We start from the raw sequence: 21,441 nt of genomic DNA, 5'->3' as shown, positions 1-21,441 counted from the left end.
GGGGAAAACTTGCTGCTGTAGCTGGAAAAGAAAATATTCACCAATATTCTAACATTATATACTTAACTATTGATTGCAGGATCCCTTTGATCTCTTTTTCTATAGATACAATTATTCAAATAATTGTTATGATTCATTAGTCTTATAAATTTTACTTGTGGTTTCATACGGATGCAATGGCCATTTTGTACATAGAGTGGAGGTTTGCAGGTAAGTTGAAGATTTTTATAACCGGATGAACTAGTAAATCAGAACCTTAAACATCATTCTTCAAAGAGCTGTCTTAAATGCCCTTTAAGCAGTTTATAATATAATCCACCTGAAGAAAACTGGGAACTTCATAGCGAACACATCCTGTTTGCTAGTGAAGAGAACACAAACTATGAAGCTAAGTGAATTTTATTGTACATACTGCCACACACACACACACACACACACACACACACACACACACACACACACACACAAATACTGCTCAGTAAAAACAAATCTTTTCCCTCAACATTGCAATGTGGGTTGAGCTTCTACTTTCTGTTTCTTGAGCCAGTTTTGTGGATGAGGAAAAGTATTCATTTTCCCACCAGGCCCCTTCATGTGGATATGTGGACTGGAATGCCATTTGGGTGATGCAATTTGATGTACATTCTCTATTCCCAAATAAATTTCCATTCTTTAGTTGGATGGCTCCAATACCTGCTGTTAGGATCAATTCCCCCTATTTCTGAAGGTCTAGAAATCCATCAAGAAATGTAAATAAAATTTCCTTGATTATCCTCTTGTTATTATGATACCTTAAAAGCATTTTTCTCCCAGCACTCGGGAGGCAGAGGCAGGCGGATCTCTGTGAGTTCGAGACCAGCCTGGTCTACAAGAGCTAGTTCCAGGACAGGCTCCAAAGCCACAGAGAAACCCTGTCTCGAAAAACCAAAAAAAAAAAAAAGCATTTTTCTCGATCAAACTTGGAGGTGAAGAACTCTGCATTTCACACATTTTTAAAGATCATGCAGATATGTATGCTTTTCAATGAATGTGAGGTGAAGAATACTAATAATTATTTGGAAAATAAAAGTTTTCAAGGTTTCTCATTTTCCTCACTATTATTAAAACATTTTCTCAATCTATATCATTTCTTAATTAAAAAGTAGATGATTTTTCACGACATATCTCATTCCTAAATATAAAGAGACTCACTTGTAAGACAACAGCTAGGAAGAGAGCTAGAACATGGAAGACACTAACCAGCTGGCAAATAACGGGCTGATGAAATCTAGACTTGGTTCTTAAACAGCTTCAAGTAAAAAAAAAAAAAAAAAGTGCAATTTCTTTTTACAAAGAAGTGTGGGCCGAGCGGTGGTGGCGCACGCCTTTAATCCCAGCACTCGGGAGGCAGAGGCAGGCAGATCTCTGAGTTCGAGGCCAGCCTGGTCTACAAGAGCTAGTTCCAGGACAGGCTCTAGAAACTACAGGGAAACCCTGTCTCAAAAAACCAAAATAATAATAATAATAATCCCTTCTGAAAAAGTGGTTGTTTTTCTCCTTTCTTAATGAGTGTACTTCACTTTATAGTGAAAGGGAGTAGGCAGGCAGTTTATAAAATGCTGTGCTGAATGAATACATTGCTATTTATATTCTTGTATTTTTAGCTAGCATCTGCAACTACAAATGCTGCAATCTTAGATCCAATCTGATAAAATATAGTTTAATTAATAAGCTATGTATGTAAAACTCACATGCCTGCATGAAAGCGTCACAGCGAACACCACTTTTCTAAGGACTTAAAGGACATTAATTATAAAAGTTGGATAAATGAAGGAAGACTCATATACATGTGAAAATCATGCAGAAGAAGTCATGGAGAAGGGACCTGAGTGTCTGGAGGGAGGAAAAGAAAGGGTTAAAGTGATGCAATTATATAGATCTAATAAACATGTATATGCACAAATACATATACACACATATATACATTAATTTACAAAAGAAAATGGCATCACTAAATATATTGCTATATCTGAAAGGGTTGTACACTGTTAACCCATAGATTTTCAACTTGGATAGAAGAAAACCAACACAGTTTTACCTTGACATGATCTTTCTGAAGAACACTTTGGTAGCTAGTTCTGGGTGAACATCATCACTTCTTGATAGCAATTCAATACGGAAACGTCAGGTTTATTATGATCAAGTCCCCAAATATGGGGCTCAGACTGGTTTTAATACTTCTTTTGAGCATGCCAACTAAAGCACTAATAGACTGGAAAGGGGGTCAGAGAAGATAACGTTCACAATAACCAGGCTAGGATTTCGTTATCAGAACTAGGTTTTGATTCATCTCTCCTGGGCGATATTTTAATTGCAACCCTGACCTTCCTAATCCATTATTTGTGATTTCAGGCATTCTTCCTCCAAGGGATGTTGTAAAGGTTTTGTGCAACAGTCCTGAAAGGGCGCCGGACACCATTAAAATATATCAACTATACTGAATATACTAAAATAAATGAAAATATCATGTCTTAGACCGAGCTCTACAGGAAACATTTGTAGTCTATCATAAGCATTTTCAATACATTTTACATGCAATTTGTGCATTTTATCTCTTTCCAGTAGATGGATATGCAATTTCATTAGGAATTGATCACATACTGTTCCTTTTTGCAAAGTGAGTTTCAATAAGCATTATTTTAATGGTCAAATAGCTGAAAATGTTATAGAGTTAAAAATTAAAGTAACACATTGGAGGAATATCAAGTATGTGTTAAGGACTCATTAATGTAAACTTAGCTGATAAATTCTGCTTTATCAGTAGAGTTCATTGATGTTTTCCTAATCTCCAAATTAGCAGCTCAAATTAAAATATTCATTAGTGAATCAAAAAAATTCTATATCTTGCCAAAGTAACACATTAACAGATTTGGAACTGGTGACCTTAATGACTATCATGCAATAAATTAATTACTATTTGCAACCTTTGGAGTCTTCAGAGTACCCATATCCATGATTTGTTTTACTTCTATTTCTTGAACAGTTGAATAACAGAAAATAGTGTGGAGTTGAGTAAAATAAATTAGGGTAATTGCAGATTTAGATGTTCAGGTTTTTAAATGAGAAAAACGATTCACTTGACTGAATTAATTATTTGAATTCACTTAAGCTTTCTATGTTACTATTTTAATATAGTTAATTCTTCCAGAAAATTTCATCATGGCCATATAGACTTCAAATAAATTCCAGTTCTTAGGAGGTCATTTATATGTAATACTGCTCAGGATCATACATTTGAATTATGGAAACTTGAAAGAGAATCGCCCCTCTATCTATGATTAGTCATGTGATCTTTGGAAAATCAGTAAAGTATTTTGTGATGTGCTGTGTGTGTGTGTGTGTGTGTGTGTGTGCACATGTGTGTGAGTCTGTGTTTGTGTGCTGGTATGCATGCTACTGAACACATGTGGAGGAAGCATCAGAGGTATTGATTCTTTCCTTTACCCAGTGGGATTCAAAATTGAACCCATGTCTTTAGGTTTGAAGCAGTTTCCGTCACCTGCTGAGCCATGTTGTTAGCTCCTTCTTTGTTCTTGACTTTTGTATTTTCCTGTTGACTTTGAGACATTAGGTAATCCTGGATGACCTTGAACTCTTGGTCCTCCAACCATCACCACCTGAGTGCTGAAGATACAGGTGTGTGCCAGCATGTCCGGTTCAGCGTGTCCTAGATATCCTGTCCAGTGTTTCTTTCCTGCTAGTTTACACTCTCCACTGAGTTATGTCCCCAGACTTTCTCAAATACTTTTCAGGCTTAGTCAAAATTTGTGCTTTATATGGTTGCATCTTCTATTAAGTATTTAATTTAATTGCTATTTTAATAGCAAGGTTCATTTGAGGTCTCCCAATTGGTTTCACAATAAGTTGCTTATACAGCATCATTTGTTCCATATTATTTTTGTTCTTACTGAACCCACAATGATGCGGTTTGTAAATTACTTACTTGATATATTTGTTTCTTGGTTTTTGTTTCATTCCCAAATAATTTTTTTGAAACTAGATAACTCAGTTTCACTCCATGACTTTTTGACTTTAATTGAATATGAATTATTAATATCATGCTTTAATTACCCAATTTCTGAAGAAAATATTAATTCATTAAGATTAAGTGACAGATGAAATTGAATATCATTCCTAGACCACTCAAATTGATTAAACATAATTAAATAATTCAAGTAGCTTTATATACATAACAAGTAATATCTAATTTTATAATTTTAGATCTGTCCCATTGATTGATAGACATTTTCATTAAGGAACAAATTGAATGATAAATTTTAAGTCATCTGATACATTGAATAATATTCAATCCATTAAAAACTGACTAAATCTGAAGTTCTTTTCTGTGATCTGGATATAAATCTTCATTTTCAAATATAGTTAGTACAAACTTTTAAAGCTATTATGAATATAAATACTTTACCTAAAAATCCTCCTTACTATTTCAAATCATGGTCATATGAGGTAATTTTAATATGATTTCCCAACATAGATTATTTATATAGTTTTAAAATTATTTCGGAGAACTACTTTTTATGTACATACAAATGGTAATAATTTATTTATGTTTTGATACTCTGAGAACAGTGAGGTGTTACGTGATTTCACTGCTCTTAGGCTGTTCTTAAATCTTCATATTTAAATAATTTAATTCTAATTTTGCTTTATAATCAAATGAGCATTTTATGCACTTCAAGTAAGATGTCTTAAACTTGAATAGCAATGCCCAAAATTTACCAATCTACAATTTTGACGCAATAGAAGAGTTGACTCATTGATCTACTGACAAGTTGTTTTTGCAACGGCACAGTATCTTGCCGTGCATTCTTAGGATGCCATTATCTAAAAAAAAAAAAAGAAAACAAATCACATATTCCTATAAAGAGTTCACTTTAAATGAAATTAAGGTTAAGGGGTGGCTTGAGGATTATGACTTGTGTAAAACAGCACCTTGTAAAACCTTCCCTTTTATTGCAGTGTTGTTCTTAATTTTATTGCTTCAAGCCAGAAGTATTTGGAAAATGTGTGTACCATTTGTAATATTTATAGCATAAGACTCACATTTATAGTGTTTTACTAATTATGGTTATACGAATGCAATCAATGTTATAAATATTGATATCTGGACATGACATGATTTTTGCACACTTGAACACACAGCAGCTGTGATGATCTGCACACGATCAAGCCATTTAAAAAATGATGGGATTGGGAGATCGGCACAGTGGCACCTTTCATCCCAGCACCCAGAGGCAGAGCCTCTGGGGGCTCGCACATCAGTATAGCCAGTTTCAACCTAGCAAGAGTTACATAGTGAGACTCTTTGAAAAGTCAAACTAAACAAAACAAAACAAGCCGGCGTGGAGGATCTCATCTCTACCTAAGCTTTCACAGTTGATGCCTGCTGGAGGAGGGGGAGCCACATTTCTCTTTGGAGTAGCCACATACTACGAAAATATGGGCAGAACAAAAATGGTTAAGTGGAAAAAGGCGTCTTTTAAGGTGGATATTATTAATGTAGGAGGAAGATAATGTTGGTCAGAGCAGGGAAGGTTGGAAAGTGGGGGAGTTGGAAAGGTGGAAGATGGATTTGATCAGATGTATTGTGTGTGTGTGTGTGTGTGTGTGTGTGTGTGTAAATTTTTGAAAAAAATATATTAAAAAGAAAGTTAATGAGTATCTTGCTCAGTCACATGTAGCAGACGGGAACAAATACAGAGATACACAGGAGACATTTTACAGAGAGTGAGACATTGGAATACCCAGACTTAAATCGATGTCTTCATCAAATCTCTCCCCTGATGGTTCAAGATGCCCTGGGGAAGAGGAAGCAAAAGGAGTAAGAGGGAGATGTATGGCAAAAAAGGGTCTCTAAATCAATATGAAAAGCTCATGTAAAATAAAGGCTGAAGCAGTATGCACAGGACCTGCATGGTTCTGCACTAGACCAGACCTTAGAGCGAAAAGGAGAAGTGTTCCCATCGCTAAGTCAGTAAAAGTCTCCAGTTTATAAACCATTTGCAAATACAAATTTAGTTTTGTCTAAAGGAGTTTCACCGGGGAAACAAACTACTCTTAAGTGTAGCCTGCACAGCCAGCAATAGATGGGGCCAACAGAAAATGAATGCAATGGTATCTTTGGAGGAAAGTAGAACTAAGATGTTCAGGGATCCTCCTGTCTCCATTCTCCCCCTACATCCATCTAGAACTGGGTTACAGAAGATCGTCACTCTGTTAGCCTTTTGTTTCGATCCTGTGGGTCATGGTTGAGAAGCAGATACTTTTTTTCATCTTCTGAGTCATCATTTCAGCTTGCCAGAATCTGATCTGATATTTCAGTACGAAGACTACATGCCTTAATTAAAATACAATCTCAAAAGTAAACAAGATAAAATAAGAGATTGGCTACAGTAAATCAATGGATTACAATACAGCAAATATACTTGATGGATGAATTTAATAGAACTTATGCCCAATGATTGCAGACCAAATTCTTTGGATACATACTTATATCCTTATAATTATAAGGCCTTATAATTATTTTTCACTGTAATTAATTCACATATAATCGCTTTTCTTCATTTTAAAATATATTTTTGGTAATGACTCACTATTAACTTAGTAGGCAAAGATGCACATGATGTCTTTACACAGTTATATATGGTTTTGAACTTATGAAATGTTAAATATAAACAAATTTTGGTCCCTGGTGATATAAGAGTTATTCAATAGAAAGGTTCCTAGGTTCACTCCCAATGGTGACAGGGAGTGCGGGGGAGGAGAAGGGAGAAAGGGAAGGGCAAAGGAGGGGAGGGAGGGAAAGAAAGAGACTAAGAAATGAGAAGACAGGCAAGGGAAGGACAATAACGATTGTAGTTCTTTACTTAGCTGACAGTGATGGCTCCATTTAAGATAAAATATTATATTCATTCTATTAGCAGAGATCATTTGGTCTTTCAAAAATAACTGCTTTTGGCCAATTTAGAAATCAAGGAAATTGCATTGAAGGGATGTTAGTCTTTTGTAAAGGTTAACACGATTCTCTCATTTTTTATCAAATTATAGACAATGGATTTAAACTTTCGTGTAAAATAAAATAATGAAAGGCATGAACCTTTCGGAGCTGTCTATAATCCTGGTGAAATTTCATTTTCACTTTTTAATTTATTTAATAACATTAGTGCGTGATCTTTGTTATCTCTTGTTAGCATTTGACATAGTTCTATAGCGAATGGGAGAATTCAATTGTAAAACGATTGCTGTGACTTGCAGACAAGACTCGAGTAAAGGAAGGATGATGATACTGGAACTGAGAACATTATTTTAGAGATTTGGAACAACATTTGGCTTATAAGTAAGGTAAATAAATATTTTTAACATTAGAGACATATTGGTGAAAACAGTATGCCATGCCATATTGAGATAACTGACTTGAATGAAGTTAGGAGATTGTATTTAACTGGATGGTTTGTCAATGAGCATAGAAACTTACTTTTTAAAACAAGATTGATGTATATCTGTCTTTAATTCTTAAGGCATATTATTGACTTAAATGTGAGTGAAGGAGGAAGAGAGGGAGGGAAAAGTTCATTATATCTCATCCAAAGTATGTGATAAGCATTTTAAATCATTTTCTAATTTCCCCCTATGGTTCACCCTGTATTGCTTCATTTACTATATGACTTTTTCACATTTGGATTATGCTTATCTTCTTGGGTGCTGAATTACTGCATATATATTCATACATGCAGAAATTAGCATATATTAATGTATACAGGTACATAGGCAGGTTGACTGTTGCCAACTAGGTAGAAATAGCACACAGTTAATTGTTTTATAGAGTAAGTTTCTAAATTGTAGTTATTCATTGTAAATTTTACAGACAACTATCACAAAATAAAGTGGTGGTCATCGCATTTAATGAGTGGGACATTTCACTCAATAAACTATACCATGATCTTGTATATTTTGAGAACATGGCTATTTAGTTTAGGGTGCATCATTTAATCCGACATCTAATGCTAACTTCAAATGTGTTGTCTTCTTAATGCGATTATAATTATCTTGCAAGCCTGAAATTTACCCATCATTTCCTTTTATAATGAACTTAACTTAGGGGTGACTTTTCCAAATAAGTATCGAGAAAGTGAAATGAGAAATTGATTTACTAAAACAAGCCATTCTGATTGCAGTTATCCATGTTTTTCAGGAAAGATTCCAACGTAATTATCTGGAACACAGTCTGAAACATAGAGTCTGAAATCCTTGCAGTGCAAGTATTTACTGGACACGAAAGGGGCATTAAATGTGTGGACTCACAGGATCTTGGAGTGCCTGCACACCTCCTGCACTAGATCAGGCCAACGGAAATCCCAGCCTGAGCAGGGCAGGAGCTCATGAGGCCCTATACCTAGATGAGGAATTATTGGCATCTGATGTTTAATGAGGGGAGAGAGAGAGAGAGAGAGAGAGAGAGAGAGAGAGAGAGAGAGAGAGAGAGAGAGAGAGAGAGAGAGAGAGAGAGAGAGAGAGAGGAGTTCTTTTTAGGAAATCAGCCCAGGAAAGCACATTCTCCTGTATATTGTCTCACACCACACATAAACAGACAGTAGAAAGTAGACTCTTGGTAACCTTTGGTAATCTGCATGCTAAATTACCTAGCCCAGCCTGGATGTGAGGGGAGGAGCTTAGTTCTGCCTCAGTTTGATGTGTTACCCTTTGTACAAGCCCATGATAGGCCTGTCACTTTTGGGTTTTTTAATTGTTTTTAATTTTTAAATTTTTTTTGGCCCGTCCCTTTTTGAATGGAGATAGAGGAGGCACTGAAGGGGAAGAGGGTGGATGGGAAATGAGAGGAGGTAGAAGGAAAGAAGGGAGGGGAAACAGGTTGGTATGTAAAATAAATAAGAAAAATGTTATTTAAATAAATTTGAAAAAGAACCCATAACGTTTGGACGGAAAAATGTCAGTTGATGGGGCAAGAGTTTGATAAGAGGAAGATGCAGATAAAGTTGATAAAGCATGTGAGAACTCAGATGAAAGTCTCAAACAATGAAAAAGAAAAGTTTTAAATGCGTTTTCAAAATTAAGAAAGAAAAGGAAGTAAAATGTGGTTCTTTGCTCCTCCTTTGCCTCCTTTCTAAAGCTTTGTCAAGGCTGTTGTTTTACTTATAAATTTAACAGTGCTTTTCTTTGCCCCCAACTGGGGTGTTAACCTCCTGGGCTCTTGTGGGAGTCTAGCTGGTTTCATATCCCCTTATTTACACACATGAGTACATTATAGATTAGCATATGCATGGAAGAGAAAAAATGTGACTTTTGTCTGAGCCACTTCACCGAGTGCTATTTTCCAGAACCACCCATTTTTTCTGCAAATTTCACAATTACATATTTTTCGATAGTGTATTAAAATTAAATTGTGGCCGGGCGGTGGTGGCGCACGCCTTTAATCCCAGCACTCGGGAGGCAGAGGCAGGCGGATCTCTGAGTTCGAGGCCAGCCTGGTCTACAAGAGCTAGTTCCAGGACAGGCTCTAGAAACTATAGGGAAACCCTGTCTCGAAAAAAACAACAACAACAAAAAAAAAACCAAAAAATTAAATTGTGTATAAATGCCACATGGGGAAGGAAAAACACAACATAAAATGTTTGGAAAGTAAGAAAATGAAAAGTATTACTTTATATATTAAAAAAGAAAGTTAAAAATTAATGTACTAGGAAGAAAACGGTAGCCTGGAGAAATGGCTCAGTGGTTAAGAGCGCTAGATGCTCTTGTCAATGATGTGTTTAGTGACCAGCACCCATATGGTGATGAATTAACATCTATAATTCTAGTTCCAGAGGATTTAGTTCCTTTTTTCTGAATTCCACAGAAGCTATGTATGCACACGATACACAGCAGACATCTATGTAGACAAAACACTGGTAAACATAAAGTAATAATAGGTAAAATAAATAAATAGAATAAAAGCAAGAAAGGAGGTAGGTTAACCCAGGAACAACTTGAAAAGAAACCATACACACTTCCCCAGGTAATTGTAGCTTATACAATGATAGTTTCAACAATGAAAGGAACTTAAGATAAAATAAGACTATTTTTTGGTCATATGAACCTTTATAATCTCCCAGCAGGCCTCAGATCCTCACCTCTTTTCCTCATCAATTTTTACAAAAGCATTTTCTAGAAATTTCTATAGAACCATAGATGGTCTTTGTAATCTCAATTGCAGGTCAATTTGTATAAGCTTTTAGCTTACAGTAAATAATCATTCCTGGTTTTAATATTCCATAAAATTGGAACGTAGCTGTGTACTTTTAAATCACCAGAGATGCAGAAAAACATTACTGTGAGTTCTGAGGTACATGTGGAACACTATACAGCCAGCAATTTTAAAAAATATCAGGAAAGCAGAATACTTTTAAGTGTATGGCAATTATCATTCAACCAAAAATTCCGATGTTTCATGGAGGTGCTTATATTTTCTTAAAAGTTTAATATTTAGTATCACAAATTATTAGTTATTTGCATGTTCAAAAAGGTTAGCATCTTTCTCTAACACTGTAGAAATGTGGGAAACAAGGTATGCAATACTGAATATATTAAAAACTACATATTTCTGACTCTTAGTCTGATTTTTGAATTCAATTGATCTTAACAGAACAAATATTACAAAAACAGCCTAATCTCTTGTATTATGTAAGTTTCAGTACTGTATTTTAGGATAGAAAGAACAGACACACTTCTTATTTGTTTCTTTTCTGTTTTTTTAGTATCATAAATATATCTTTATACAACACACACACATTATACACACATACACACACAGAGACACACATGCACACGCACGTGTGTGTGAGAGAATATTTGATTTTTTTCCCCCATAAGCATATACATATCCTGGATTTCTCTTCATTAAAAACCTCTTCACTGAATCACTTACAAACTGTGAATAAGGTGACCACTAAGTACATTCTGAAACACTAATGTTTTTAAAACACCCTGTGGTGTCATGAATTTCTTTTGTGAAAGGTAGAGACAACTGACCAACCCTTAACAGAGTTTGATTACTATTTGTATGCAGGTAGCACACAAAAAAAAATGTCAATTAAAACAAGTTACAGTCATCACACAGCATGGTCATAATGCTTTATAGACCAGTTTTGTTATCTAATTCAAGGTAGTCTAGTCAATAACCTGAAACCTAAGACACAGAACAGACGCTGCTTGAGTGACGACTCAGCGATTAAGAGCACTTGCTGCTCTTGCAGAGGACACTGGTTTGGCTCCCAGCACCCATGAACCACGGTCTGTGATGGACTGTAACTTGAGTTTCACGGTATCTAAAACCCTCCTCTGGCTTCTGCAGGCACTGCACACAGGAGGCATACATAGACAGGTAGGCACAAACAAATAAACATTAAATAAGTAAATGCACACATACACGGAAGGAGAATGAGGAAATCAAGGAAGGAAGGAAGAGAGAAAGAAAACAGAAACCCTAAGTCCTGTGACGAGAGATCTCCATAGATAATAAAGGATGTTGTGTGTTAATTAAGACAAAAAAAGCAGAATAATTCCTCATTTTTGGTTTTTGAAGAAATAGCCCATTGGCTACAGGAAAACAAAACAAAATAAGACAAAATTAGTTTCTACAGTTTTTACCTTTCTCCCACATAAGACAGCCATTTAATCTCCCCAAAACATGATAAATTGCAACAACTTCAATCACATGAATTTTAATACAAAAAATATATAAAATCAATTTCAATTTTGTCTGCATATGCTGAAACTGTGAACAAATAGACTAACTACAGGCCATCTCTTTTTGTCTGTTAACTACAGGGGTCCTATGTAACCTTAAAATACTAAGCTTAACTGTCTACTTCAAGTGGGAAGTTAGAAATGGAATTCTTCCCACAAAAAATTTAAATTAAATTTTTTGAATCAATTAAATGTTTTAAAACAAGGAGCAATGTTTCTTTTCATAGAAACAACCAGAGGAATGATTATTTTTAAGTCTGTTTTTCTTTAGCCCTACTTACACAAAATAGTCTGTTGTAAAGACTTCACTGCTATGAGGAGGTATTAACTGTAAAAATATAGCAGTCAGTGAAAGCCTAAATTTCCAAGAAAAGTATCCCAGTTTATGATTGCAACCAAATGCATATTCTCAGAGATTCTAAATGAGAAGCTGTCTGATCATATAATGAATTAACAATTCATGAATAAGTGTTTACAGTTGGCAACTGTGTTTTAATTATAATCCACTGAAAGGATTTTCTCATTTTAAGTCATTCACATCACTCTGTTGACTACTGTTTGAAATCGTGGATCTATAAATATTTAAATATATGGATGGCAGCAACTTTAACTACAGAATGACCTTTGACCTAAAAAGTGAAAGCATACAAGGGTGTGTTTCATTGAACTACAATCAGAACGGCTGAGATGATCAACTTTTCCTGGGACACATCACATCCATTGGTTGCCTTCCAAAAGATAAAAGTAGCAAAAGAGGAAGAGAGGAAAAACTGAAACAGGAAGTCCTGCTTCAGAAACTCAGTAGACTGATTTAATTGGCTAGGAAGTCCAAATGCTGATGCTCCGAATTATCAGCCATTCTTTTTGGGTTTTGGTAACGCATATCCTTATGCAATGTATGTCAAATGGAATTTTTTGATTCACCTCTGACATTTCAAAGTTTCCGTGTTTGAAATCCCCCAGTTTTAAGTAAGTATCACATTGTCTTATTTGTTTCTTTAATATAAGTTTTTTCCCAACATCTAGAGCTCCATGATGCAAAATGTCGTTCTGTCGATCTTCTGTTCCTGTATTCACTTTAATTTTTTTAATCGTAATTGGATTTTCAAATACAATCACAAATGTATCTCCCATGGAAGGTGGCTTTCCCCAGAAGTACTCATCAACACTGCTGTAAGCCTTGCTTGCGTCATAGTTTTCAAAGACATTCATATTGGTGTAGAGGCTGGCTGGGGGATTATCAGGGATGTCGAATGACTCCTCTTCAAAGTCATCGTCCTTGAGTTTATTCTCAGTTCCTTTATAGGATGAATAATAGCCCATGTGCTGAAAGAGAGAAGGTTTAAATCGGATCACATTTTTCTGAGCCAAGAGACCTCGAAAATGAGTCAATAGCCAATCGCAAGGCATTTCTTGATAAAACATTAATAAAAAGTGGGCCAGACGTGGGAGATCATGAGAATGATAGAGTTTACCGATGTAGCCCAGTTTTGAGAACTCAAGAGTTACCCAGTATGTTCCTTCTAACGATGCGATGACTTTCTTGATGGCGGTTAAGAAATTTTTGGAACACCGGACATCATCTTCAAGCATGACGTAATAGTCTGAAGTATTGGCACAAAAATTCAGAAGAAAAGCATAGTCTACATTCTGCTTGGAGCGAAATCTGACTCTATCCTCTGGGTCATTGTAATTTCTTTTAAGACCATCCAGAACTGGATAATATTCTTCAGGAGCATGAATAACCATTAATCTTCCTGCAATGATGTGATGGGCAAATTTCTGCATAATGTCTTGGACCATGGCATCACGCCAGGATGAATTAAAGTCTGCTAGATGCACCACTACTGAAATTTCCTTTAGTTCTTCATAGCTGGACTGTTCAAAGATTGACTTTATTGTCTCAAGTAAATAGTTTCCTTTTCTCCGTTTCACTGATGAAAGACCAATTGTGAGATACCCTGAGCAAAGAAAAAAAATCAGTGGGAAAGTAGTTAAATGTTAATAGATTTCAACTAATACAACAATGGGAACCAAATAAACAAGACTTGAATTCTTTACGACTGCAATTATAGCAAACAAATCTATTGAATGATTATATACTTAACATTTTAATATTAGAGTATTAAACTCACTACACAAGGGCTACAGTGTTTCATGTACATTTGATGTTTTATATAGAAAGCAATTTATATTCTTTGAGCACTGTAAGATGGATCCTATATTACAAATAATGCTTATGAATTATGAAAATAAAATTATCCTAAAATATCCTATATAGCCTAATATTCCTATATATTACCATTAGAAAAGAGACAGATGTTTAGACATAATGTATCTACAAACAAATGACACACAACACTTCACGCCTGTAGTCTTAGCACGTGGAGGACTGAGGCAGCAGGACTGTCTTGAGTTCAAGGCTAGTTTGGTATACACATAGATTTAAAACCCAAAACAAGATAGAAAATGAATATTGTAAAATAATAAAATACATCTACAAAAGTAAAGCAAATTTTTAATTAAGGCTGGCAAGCTAGACTCAAGTGATGAGGAAAGGAGACTAGACATTAATTTAATCATCTATTAAATTTCCAGAGAATGCAGTGTGTACTTCAGGGTTCGTTATCATATTGCTATCTTTACTAAATGAATTCAAAGGCATACTTCCTAGCCTTATTTTGAAGTTTGCCTGGTATGTGTTATAGAAAATAAACATTTGATAGGATGTAGGGAGAAAGAAATCTTACAAATGTATGGTTCAAAGCTATGAACTTATCGTTTGATTTGTTTTGAAAACCACTTTGCATCTTTACCTTCAGGGGACATTTTTCTTAGATTAAAGTTAAAAAATAAGAACTGGATATCTTTATGGCAAGAAATAACCTCATATGGTTCACCTCTGACAAGCATTATGTGTCTTTCTAAAATCTGATTTCCTATCTTGAATATTCAATAAAATTCCTTAATCCGCATTGTGTAAAAGTGAATATGTGCATATGTGTAAGGATTAGTGGGCTAATATGGGCCTTTCCATGATACAATAGGTATGTTTAACAAGCCCAGTGAAAGTCTTTCCTTTCTTCTGCCATTCCTATCCTGAATGTACGACTCTTTAAGTCACTGTCACATGCCTTAAGTCACTGACACGTTTTAAGTTAACAACACCTGTTGTTGTTGTCAGGCAACGCAAGTGGTAACCATCACATGGATGAAAGGTCATTCTTTGTGCATTTCTTTTACTCTCTCAAATCCTAGACCACACAGGAGCCAATTAAAGGAGCTCTAAATTTTGAATAGTAACCATTTTTTTCCCAATCAGAAAATCTTCATGTTGGTTTGAGTAAACTTTGTCATCCTACAGAATGCACCCAACTTGAATTTTACGTTGGCAAATTTTCTTTGGAACAATTGTAAAGATTATTAGAATACAATCACTTAAATATCAAATTCTGACTACTAAAATCATGAGATAATAATAATAATAATAATAATAATAATAATAATAATAATAATAAATCCTCTGGCTTATGGTAATCTGTGATTGTCATTTATAAAATAGTGCACTATCAAGACCACATTCAAAGCTAGTTAGAAATTATAAAACTAAACTATCAGATTGGAAGTAAATCAGCACAACAATATTTTCAAGTTAGACATTTAATTTTACAATCAAGGGATAATTATCTCTCTTAATGCCCCATAACAAATTTCTAAAGAATTTTTATTAAAATTTGGTATCTTAATATGTATGGGGTCAGAAAGTATATATAAAGTTTAAAGGATGTCAAATCCTTCTTAAACTATGGATCTCAATAATAAATCTCTAAATCTTGTATTGCTACACAGACATAAAAATTATAAATATTTTTTATAAAAATTTCAGTTTTTGCTGCAAATTTTAATAAAAAGGTTATGGATACTTACTTTTTCTCTGTAAAGGTGTGGCAGCTAGGTAGCGATAGGTGACATTTATGGTTCCTGAGAAGTTGGATAAATCCTTGAATGTGTGAACATAGCGTTCAGAATTAAGTTGATGTGTGGATGTTTCCCTTATGAGTTGTTTGTCGCCTTCCTAAATGCAAAAATAAATGCATGCAAAATTATTGAATAATAGGTGGCCAAAAATGGAGATGTGGGTAGAACATATATTAGAAAGTTACATGAATCTCAGTTACCAGCCCACAATCAAAGCTCCTCAACTTTGACCTCATTTCTTACCTTTAGTTTCTGCGTTAAGCCTTTTCACTTATTCTGTGACACATTTGATTTTCCATAGCATGCACAATTATCCCATTTTCAGCAAATCTATCCTTACTTGAAATTCCCTACTCTCAACACATTAAAATTCTAAAATTTCAAAACCAAAGCATTTTATAGTTTGATGAGGATCAATTTGTAGCTTTCACCGGAAATTATTTCTTTTCAGATTCCCCAATTTTGAGGCATATTAATCAATGAAATCTTCTACAAATGCTTTCAAATGGAAAAAGTATCGATGTATCAATTACAACATTTAAAGAATGAGTAGGAAGTTTTAAGTGTAAACACACTATATTTAGAGACATTTGTTACAAAGTTTTATCTATTCACTTACAGATGACCTTGTAAGGTTATTGTGATGAATTCAATGAAAATAGCCCCCATATGCTCATAGACATTGGCATTAATAGGATGTGTGGCCTTGGAGGAGTAGGTGTGGCCTTTTTGGACTAAATGTGTCACTGGAGGTGTGCTTTGATGGTTCAAATACTCAAGGCAGGCCCATTGTCACTCTCTGTCTGTTGTGTCTGTTGTCTGCAGCTACTTCTCCAGCACCATGCCAGCCTGCACACAATTATGCGTCCTGCCATACTGGCAATGAACTAAACCTTTGAGCCGGCAAGCCAGGCCCAATGCTGTGGTAATGCTGTCTTTTCATAGCAACAGAACATTGATGAGAATTGACATATAATTTATAATTGTTGAGAACGTATAACCATCCACATTTTGACATGAAATTGCTTCTCTGAAAATGTTCTTCCACAACATCAATTAGAATACCTTTGTACCTAGTCAGTAAAATGATTTGAGATCTTGTTGGACTCTCGTCTTTCTTATGGTAGTCTTTCTCTTTGTGTTTATAGATGCGTATGTGAGCATTTGTTTTTTTTTTCCGATGTTCTGGTGAAGATAACTGAGATCATTTATATTAATTATGATTATTTTTGTGCTGGTAGTAATTTGTGTCATTATATGGACAGAAGCACTTACATTTAAGAAACTTTCCAAATTCAGGGTAACAATTATTTGATTTCATTTTCTCTGAGCTTAGATGTAAGTTCAATGGCAGATTTTGATAATTTGATAAAGTTATTATTGGCCATATCCTTATTAGATTATTTTTTGGGCATATAGTCTATGATTCACTACCATATATGTTGGTAGAATCTGATTAGGTTTCTTTGTGGAAAGCTGTCCACTTCCCTGTGTGTTCTTACATAGATATATCTCTAGTATTTCTGGTAGGAACATAAACAAATCAAGTACAAGCCACTAAGACTAGAAAAAGTAAATTCTCTCAATGAATTTTGCCTTGATACTTATCTGTGGTCAATAAAACTTTAATTAAATCTCTCTTCTAAAACATTGTATAAGATTCAGACATAAGTTTTACCTTGATTAGGACAATAAATAGTTACTGATTCAAAGGCAAAAGACAAGACACAATTAAACTTTAAAATCATGGGCAGAATTTTTCATGGGATTAAAAAAAAAGAAATACTGGAATTTAACAGGAGAGCTAAGAATCTTTTACTACACTATGAAATCAAAAAATTCAATCCTACAATCTTTCAAATATTCAAGTATTCTCTTGACTTTATTCTGTCTGTACTAACATATCTCTATGTTTTATACCACTTTAATTATTTGGAAAGGACATTTTTGCAAGATTTATAGGATATCCATCATGTTCAAAAGCTATATACATCTGAAATGTCTACAATGCAAGATTACATAAAATTTTCTTCTATAAAAAATAGAGGTTAAATAGTCACTGAATTCTGTTTATCCTAACTCTCTTATGCATATATAGGTTCATCTATTTCTATAGATCAAAAGTATATAAATGCAATTAATATATAAAACAAACAATTTAAGATTGCTACAAAGTAACAATGCATGTGCAGACATCACATAAGCTTGTTCAACCATATTATAATAGTGTACAGCATCAATAGAAGCCATGAAGACATTTCTATAAAACCACAGTACTCTCTATGTTGTATTCATTTTGATATTCTGTTACTATAGGAGGCTACATGATAACAAAACTGTAAGTTAGTATTTTTTTAAGGATACTTTCCTGTGCATGTAAAAGTCTAGACTTTTTCTGTGATAAAATGGAATACATTCATTTTGGTCAGAGTATGCAGCAGAATATAAAATGAAACAGAGCTGATATGAAAGTGCTTAATTCAGTTCTGAAGAACAAGCTTCTTAATACTTTCAGCATCAATAAAAATGTAACTTTCACTTGAGCCTGTCTGGTTGGCTGCTTTCAGAGGCGACTGACTGAACATCCAGGCTCCCTGGGTGCCTGCTTTTCTGCAGTAACTATGCTAAAGTGTGTGTCTCAGTAATAAGGCAAAGCTTTATGACAATCATTTTCTGGATGGTAATGCAATTCAACAGTCTCACTACAGCCTAAATATATACCCTGGTGGCTACTTTGAAGATGCTCACAGCTGAAAGGCTAAGTTGATTGGGCATGCATCGTCTCTGCCACTTAGTTTGCCTTGTAAAATATTTGTCTCTTTCCCTGAGCTCTGCTTCCTTTCTGACCGAAAGTCACTTATCTTTCTAAAACAAAAGCAAATATACCAAGACATTAATATGCCTTTAGTTTCAAACCACAAATAAATTTTTCTATCAAAAAGGGAATTGAATGTGGTAAATAACTCCAGAGACTACTAATTCCGTTCATCTGGTTTCTCAGAGTTACAAGTATTATTTCAGCAACGCAAGTGAAAGACATTGCAGTTTATGCTTAGAAAATTGTGTGCACATTATGGAGGCAAGAAAATACCAAGAGAGAGAAAATTATGAAAAATAAAATGAAAGATAAAAGAGGAAAAGTATTAAGCAGAAATAATATTGTAATTTATTACAAGAGTTAGTTTTTTATAAATATTCACATTTTAGATATATACATTAAAAATAATATTTATTTGTATAGAAGTTGTTTGAGCTGGGTTCCACAACTCTGAATTTCGATTGATTGTGGTTTTCTGTAATGATCTCTGTTGCAAAGAGAAGTTTTCTTGATGAGGGGTGAGAATCATACTTAGGTCTGGGTATAAAGACAAATATTTAGAGTATAATTGGGGAATATGCTAGCTAACTACAGTGGTGATTCTCCTCCAAGATTCATGAATTCACTGGCCCTGGGCAGTTGGCTGGGTTTCCAGTACCAGGCATGATTTCCCTGTTGTCAAATGGGTCTTAAGTTCAATTTTAGACTGGTTGGTTGCCACAAAGTTACACATGCTGCATGCTGTTATTGCTCAGTTTGGGTTTCTTCCCCATGCCTGTCATTGCTGTGGTTCCTAGGCTGGTTAGTAAAACAATTACTCTACCTAAGTCTCAGAGATTGTTGTGGAAGAGCAGGTGGAAAGACTTTAGAATCCAGAGGAACATGGAGTTGACCATAAGATTCTGTCTTCTAGGAGTATCTCAGCTACATTCATAAAGTCTCACCAGCATGACTGCCAAAACAAGCCTAATAATAATAGATATGTTAGTGTGGATGGGGAAAAGCCCACTAGGTCTCAATTTGATGCAAAGAGCAACCTGGTGTGGGACGTCCTTCGATCTATGTGTTGTTTTTATTGGTTAATGAATAAAGAACTGCTTTGAGCCTATGGGGAAAGCTAGGCTGTATGCTGGGAGAAAGAAGGGCAGAGTTAAGAGAGAAGCCATGGAGCTGCTGGAGAAAGATGCTGGGAATTTTAACTTGTAACCTCTTGGCGATATACAGATATAAAATAGAAATGGGTTGAAGTAATTTAAGAGTTAGCCAATAAGAAGCTAGAGCTAATGGGCCAAGCAGTGATTTAATTAATGCAGTTTCTGTGTGATTATTTTGGGTCTAAGCTAGCCAGGTGGCTGGGAACCAACAAGCAGCATTTCCCCCAACAGCTACCTATAACTAAGTAATGCAGAGAACAGGAGAAATACTTCCTTTTGGAAAAAAGAATATTAATTGGTTATCCATTACCAAATGCTGTGTGTGTGTGTGTGTGTGTGTGTGTTCATGTGTAAAACAGCAATTAAGGAGAAGACCAGAATTTGAAAGAGACCTAGAATGAGTATTTGGAAGCGTTTGGAGGGGGGAGGGGAAAAGATGTAATTATATGACCTAAAGATAAAATAAATAATTTTAAATGATTTTTTTGAATTTGTGTGTGCCTAAATAAATTTATGTGCAATGCATGCGAATGGCTTTGGAGTATGGAAGGGGACATTAATTCCCCAGGAACAGGCGTTTCAAAGGCTTGTGAGGCACAGTGTGAGTCTTCTGAATTATCACTAAGAACTCTTAAACACTGAGTCATGTTTTCGGACTTCTAGAAATACAGTTTAATGAAATTTAATATTGATTGAAAGAATATGGTAACTCCAGATAAAAAAAAACTATGGGCGTGGCAGTTCGAGGCCAGCCTGGTGTACAAGAGCTAGTTCCAGGACAGGCTCCAAAGCTACAAAGAAACCCTATCTCAAAAAACCAACCAACCAACCAACCAACCAACCAACCAACCTAACAACCAACCAACCAACCAACCAACCAACCAACCAACCTAACAACCAACCAACCAACCAACCTAACAAACAAACAAACAAACAAACAAAAAAGGACACATGCATAAATAATTCTGCTCAAACAAACACTGCCTTTTACATCAAGGTCGGGGGATAACTAGACCTATACTAAGTTTACTGAGGATGAATATTGAGTGAAAAATGTCTCCAGAACTTACCAGAACATAGCTGTCTTCAATGTACAAGTTCATGAAGAGAAGGCAAACGACAAGAACACCCAAGAAAGACACTGTAGAACGTTTTCGCAAGCATCTCATTTTATCTAGTATTTGAAAAATATATTTCATTTGATAAAATTTAAACATCTTCTCCTGTGAAAAAGAGGTAAAGAATTACACACAGTTAGCTTGGAGGATGAAGAGTATAATCATATCATTCACATACTTCAGCTAAAATTTCATTTCAAAGTTTATACATTATATTGTCATTTACCAATATATCATATATCTATATCTTTATCTATATCTATATATATAGATATCCTATCTATTGTTACCTATAAAGACAGCAAATAGATTAAAAGTAGAAGAAAGGAAATAATATATTTTTGGAATAATTACTTTCTTTAAGATAGAAAATGATGGGCTGGAGAGATGGCTCAGAGGTTAAGAGCACTGACTGCTCTTCCAGGGGTCCTGAGTTCAATTCCCAGCAACCATATGGTGGCTCACAACCTCCCTGATGGGATCTGGTGCCCTCTTCTGGCCTGCAGGGAGAACACTGTATACATAATAAATAAATAAATCTTAAAAAAGATAGAAATTGATAAGCTATAGTTGA

At 34.9% G+C, this 21,441-nt stretch overlaps 1 protein-coding gene across 1 annotated transcript; it reads right to left on the bottom strand.

Annotated features, from left to right (window-relative positions):
* Window positions 1-12,618: 12,618 nt before the first annotated feature.
* Mgat4c (MGAT4 family member C) lies at window positions 12,619-20,972 on the bottom strand. Its single transcript, XM_038315120.1, has 3 exons — window positions 20,820-20,972; window positions 15,727-15,874; window positions 12,619-13,760 (listed from the first exon to the last, which is right to left on the bottom strand). The coding sequence occupies exons 1-3, from the start codon at window positions 20,964-20,966 to the stop codon at window positions 12,619-12,621; spliced, it is 1,437 nt and encodes a 478-aa protein (XP_038171048.1). The 5' UTR covers window positions 20,967-20,972.
* Between the last annotated feature and the right edge of the window lie 469 nt (window positions 20,973-21,441).

This window comes from Arvicola amphibius, chromosome 17 (assembly GCF_903992535.2).
Source record: "Arvicola amphibius chromosome 17, mArvAmp1.2, whole genome shotgun sequence".
Lineage (NCBI taxonomy): Eukaryota > Metazoa > Chordata > Mammalia > Rodentia > Cricetidae > Arvicola > Arvicola amphibius.
The sequence above is the reverse complement of the archived record's forward strand: the minus strand, read 5'-3'. Positions and strand labels throughout refer to the sequence as shown.

What these genes read in the sequence shown, in the direction of transcription:
- Mgat4c (XM_038315120.1), bottom strand. Translation starts at nt 20,966, where the DNA reads ATGTTTAAATTTTATCAAATGAAATATATTTTTCAAATACTAGATAAA. An exon ending in TTGAAGACAGCTATGTTCTG is followed by an intron (nt 15,875 to 20,819) that starts GTAAGTTCTGGA and finishes TTTTGCATTTAG; the next exon opens with GAAGGCGACAAACAACTCAT. An exon ending in CACACCTTTACAGAGAAAAA is followed by an intron (nt 13,761 to 15,726) that starts GTAAGTATCCAT and finishes TTCTTTGCTCAG; the next exon opens with GGTATCTCACAATTGGTCTT.